The 4484-nt window shown below is 43.5% G+C and overlaps 1 protein-coding gene across 1 annotated transcript; it reads left to right on the top strand.

Annotated features, from left to right (window-relative positions):
- Positions 1 to 2971: 2971 nt before the first annotated feature.
- LOC142176471 (uncharacterized) lies at positions 2972 to 3385 on the top strand. The gene has a single exon (XM_075244331.1). The coding sequence runs from the start codon at positions 2972 to 2974 to the stop codon at positions 3383 to 3385; it is 414 nt and encodes a 137-aa protein (XP_075100432.1).
- The last annotated feature ends 1099 nt before the right edge of the window (positions 3386 to 4484 follow it).

The raw sequence follows: 4484 nt of genomic DNA, 5'->3' as shown, positions 1-4484 counted from the left end.
AAATCGGACCTCAAATCGAGGTCCAAATCTCCAATTTTTGAAAAACCTAGGTTCTACCCAAAACACTCAATTTTCCCTATGGAAATCATTGATTTTGAGTTGAAATCATGTTAAAAGTTGTTAATGATCAAAGAAAACTAGTTAAAAATGACTTACAATTGATTTGGAGAAGAAGAAGCCTTTGAAAAATCGTCCTAGGGTGTTTATGTTTTGAGAGGATACGAAAAATGGGTTTAAAATCAGTTAAGTATAAAAGTTGTAGGTCGCAGGTATGAGAAATGCGAACAGGGGTTCACAACCTTTTCTCTGTTGGGAAATGCGAAACAAGGATCACATTTGCGAACCCTTTAGGAAAATAGGACCTTTGCATTTGCGAACAGCATGTCACATTTGCGACTTGGGAATTGTGAAGAATGGGTCGCATTTGCGACCCAAGGCTGAACAGGGGTTTTCGCATTTGCGAACAAGTCAGGCTTGGGCTGTTTTTTTACATTTGCGATCCAGCCTTCGCATTTGCGAGCTCGCATTTACGAGCCAGGCTTCACAAATGCGAAGCCTGTAGGCCTGGGCACACCAGCTAACGTTCTGCAATTTTCTAAGTTCAAAATGCACCCCGTGGCCTATCCAAAACTCACCCGAGCCCTCGGGGCTCCAAGCCAAATATACACACAACCTCAAAAATATCTCACAGACTTATTCGTGTACTCATATCACCAAAATAACATCAGAAACCTCGAATTAAACCTCAATATCAATGAAATTTCTCAAAACTTCTTTAAACACTGAACTTTCCAATTAAGGTCCGAATCACGTCAAACGGACTCCGTTTCTTACCAAACTTCACAGAATTATTTTAAATCATATATAAGACCTGTACCGGGTGCCGGAACTAAAATACGGGCCGGATACCAATATGTTCTAATCAAATTTCATTTCCATATCCTTTAAACAATTTCAGAAAATAATTTTCTTTAAAAATTCATTTCTCGGGCTTGGGACCTCGGAATTCAATTCCGGGCATGCGCCCAAGTCCCATATTTTCCTACGGACCCTTCCGGACCGTCAAATCATGGGTCCAGATCCGTTTACCCAAAACGTTGACCGAAGTCAAATTAACTCATTTTATAGTCAAAATTTATCATTTTTACAGACTTTCACATATAGGCTTTCCGGCTATGTGCCCGGACTGCGCATGTAAATCGAGGTGATGTTAAAAGAGGTTTTAAGGCCTCAGAACGCAGAATTTTATTTTAAAACAAGTGATGATCTTTTGGGTCATCACAAGTTTGATGCAACCTGCTTATTTGTCACCTCAAATTATATTATTAGGTTATTAAAAGATAATCTAGTAAAAGGATTATTCATGATAAATGGAACTTATTATTAGTAAAATAAAGTATAGTACACCAACTGTGTAAAAAATTACATTATAAGTATATTACAACTACCGGTGATCACAAATCCGTTATATTCTCCGATCTCATCATCTCCCGGAAACTCGCCATTAGCCATGTGGAATACGTCCCACATTTCCCCTTCTCCCGCCAACATTCTTACAAAAACACCAACATAACCGCCATATTTCTTTCTCGCGTATTCTGAATCCTCTGCACATAATAAAACTGCAATTTTTTTCCTTCCATTGTTAATTACTAAGTATTTTTCTTCAGGCGTAAATAAAGTAAAAAAACACGTATAAAATAGATTTTTGCTATTGAATTTTTTCGTGATCTCAAAAGATATAAAACAGATTTTTGGTTGTAAGGGTAATTTGTAGCAAATATTGGTTTTCATTTCTAGGTTTTTGCTACCCTATTCTCCTAGTTCCGTGGGTGTTTGTGCATTTTTGCAGGTATCATTTTTGGGAGTGCACGCGCACAAGCAGTAAAGTAGCAGCTATACACCAGGTTCCGCAGCATCGGGAGTATACCAAGTCAGGAGTTCCAGGTTCTATTCACGGGAATTGGTACCTCTCGCCTATTGTTTCTCTGTCCCCTGTGTTAATTACTTTATTAGCGTAGTATTTCGTACTACTCTAGTCAGTTTAGTGGGCTTGTAGTTACTATTTGTTCCCTTTGTTGTTTTGTGTGGTATTTTTTTCTCCGTTTCATTTTTAGACCTTCGTAGGAATAGAAACTATAGTTTGCAATGGAAAAGTAAGGTCATGTCCTCGAGGAGCTCGGATAGTGAGAAGGGGGGTAGGGCAAGGGATGGGGGTGGGACGGGGCCCAAAAGGGGTATAGGGAACAAGGTAGCCTGTAGGTTGAGAGTTGGATCGTGGAATATAGGGACGTTGACGGGTAAGTCTATAGAGCTGGTGAAGATTCTCCAGAAGAGGAGGGTCAATATAGTGTGTGTGCAAGAGACTAGGTGGGTAGGATCGAAGGCGAGGAATGTAGACGGGTATAAATTGTGGTTCTACGGAGTCGTGAAGGGCAAGACGAAGTGGGCATTTTGGTGGACAGGGAGCTTAGAGAGTCGGTGGTAGAGGTAAGATGGGTGAATGACGGATTGATGGCGATTAAAGTAGTAGTTGGAGGGAGCACTCTGAATGTCATTAGCGCTTACACGCCGCAAACGGGCTTGGACGAGGAGGTAAAAAAGGCGCTTCTGGGAGTCGCTGGATGAGGTGGTGTGAGGTATTCTGCCGACGGAGAAGCTATTCATAGAAAGGGATTTTAATGGTCATATTGGGTCGTCGGCTGGTGGCTATGGTGAGGTGCACGGTGGCTTCGGCTTTGGTGAAAGGAACGGGGGTGGTACCTCACTGTTGGATTTCACTAGAGCTTTTGAGTTGGTGATTGTGAACTCTATGTTTCCGAAGAGGGAGGAACATTTGGTTACTTTCCGGAGTATGGTGGCTAAGACTCAAATTGACTATCTCCTCCTCAGGAGGCATGATAGGGGGTTGTGCGAGGATTGCAACGTGATCCCGAGTGAGAACCTCGCAACTCAACATAGGCTCCTAATGATGGACGTCGGTATTCTGATGAAGAGGAAGAAGAGGTTTATACGGGATCCGTCAAGGATCAGGTGGGGTGCTTTGTCTAAGGATACTGCGCAAGAGTTGGAGGGGCGGTTGACAAATATGGGTGCCTGGAAGAGTGGTGGGGATGCTAGCGCTATGTGGACGGTAACGACAGACTGTATAAGGGAGGTAGCAAGAGAAGTGTTGGGAGTTTCGAAAGGCTATTATGGCGGGCACCAAGGCGACTGGTGGTGGAATGACGTGGTCCAAGATAAAGTGGAAGCCAAGAAAGCGGCGTACATTAAGTTAGTAGAGAGCACCGACGAGGATCAAAGGAGAGCGAATAAAGAAAGATATAAGGAGGCTAGGAAGGAGGCGAAAGTAGCGGTCACAAAGGCTAAGACTGTTGCTTTTTGACGGCTTTATGAGGAACTGGGGGGTAAAGGTGGGGATAAGAAGTTATTTCGATTGGACAAAGCAAGAGAGAAGAAGGCTTGCGATCTGGATCAAGTGAGGTGTATCAAAGACGAGGACAGTTGAGTATTGATGGAAGAGGCCCAGATTAGGCAAAGATGGCAGTCGTACTTTCATAAACTTTTGAATGAAGATGGGGATGGAAACATCGTGTTAGGGCAATTGGGGAACTCCGAGAGTCACCGAGACTTTAGGTATTGTAGGCGCATTAAGGTTGAGGAGGTTGTGGGTGCGATGGGTAAAATGAGTCAGGGCAAAGCGACCGGACCTGACGAGATTCCAGTAGAGTTTTGGAGATATGCGGGTAGGGCAGGCTTGGAGTGGCTGACTGAGATGTTTAATGTTATCTTCAAGATAAAAATGATGCCTGATGAGTGGCGGTGGAGTACAATGGTTCCGGTGTACAAGAACAAAGAGGATATCCAGAATTGTAACAACTATAGAGGTATCAAGTTACTAAGTCATACCATGAAAGTCTGGGAGAGGGTGGTGGAAATGAGGATAAGGAGGGCGGTGTCTATATCGGAAAACCAGTTTGGGTTCATGCCGGGCCGTTCTACTACGGAAGCTATCCACATTATCAGGAGGTTGGTGGAACTATACAGGGATAAGAAGAGGGATTTGCATATGGTGTTTATTGACCTAGAGAAGGCATATGACAAGGTCCCTAGGGACATCCTTTGGAGGTGTCTGGAGGTGAAAGGTGTGCCGGTGGCTTACATTAGGGCAATAAAGGATATGTATGATGGAGCTATGACTCGGGTTAGGACTGTGGGAGGTGACTCAGAGCCTTTTCCGGTGGTTATGGGATTACACCAATGATCTGCGCTCAGCCCATTCTTATTTGCTCTGGCGATGGACGCACTGACACACCATATCCAAGGAGAGGTGCCATGGTGTATGTTGTTCGCTGATGATATAGTTCTAATTAATGAGACGCGAGACCCATTAATGGGAGACTAGAGGTATGGAGGCAGACTCTAGAGTCTAAAGGTTTCAAGTTGAGTAGGACTAAGACAGAATATGTGGAATGTAAGTTCAC

The sequence above is a fragment of the Nicotiana tabacum genome, chromosome 3 (assembly GCF_000715075.1).
Source record: "Nicotiana tabacum cultivar K326 chromosome 3, ASM71507v2, whole genome shotgun sequence".
NCBI lineage: Eukaryota > Viridiplantae > Streptophyta > Magnoliopsida > Solanales > Solanaceae > Nicotiana > Nicotiana tabacum.
The sequence above is the reverse complement of the archived record's forward strand: the minus strand, read 5'-3'. Positions and strand labels throughout refer to the sequence as shown.

Excerpts from the sequence above, each read along its gene's own strand:
- LOC142176471 (XM_075244331.1), top strand. The coding sequence starts at position 2,972 with ATGGACGTCGGTATTCTGATGAAGAGGAAGAAGAGGTTTATACGGGAT.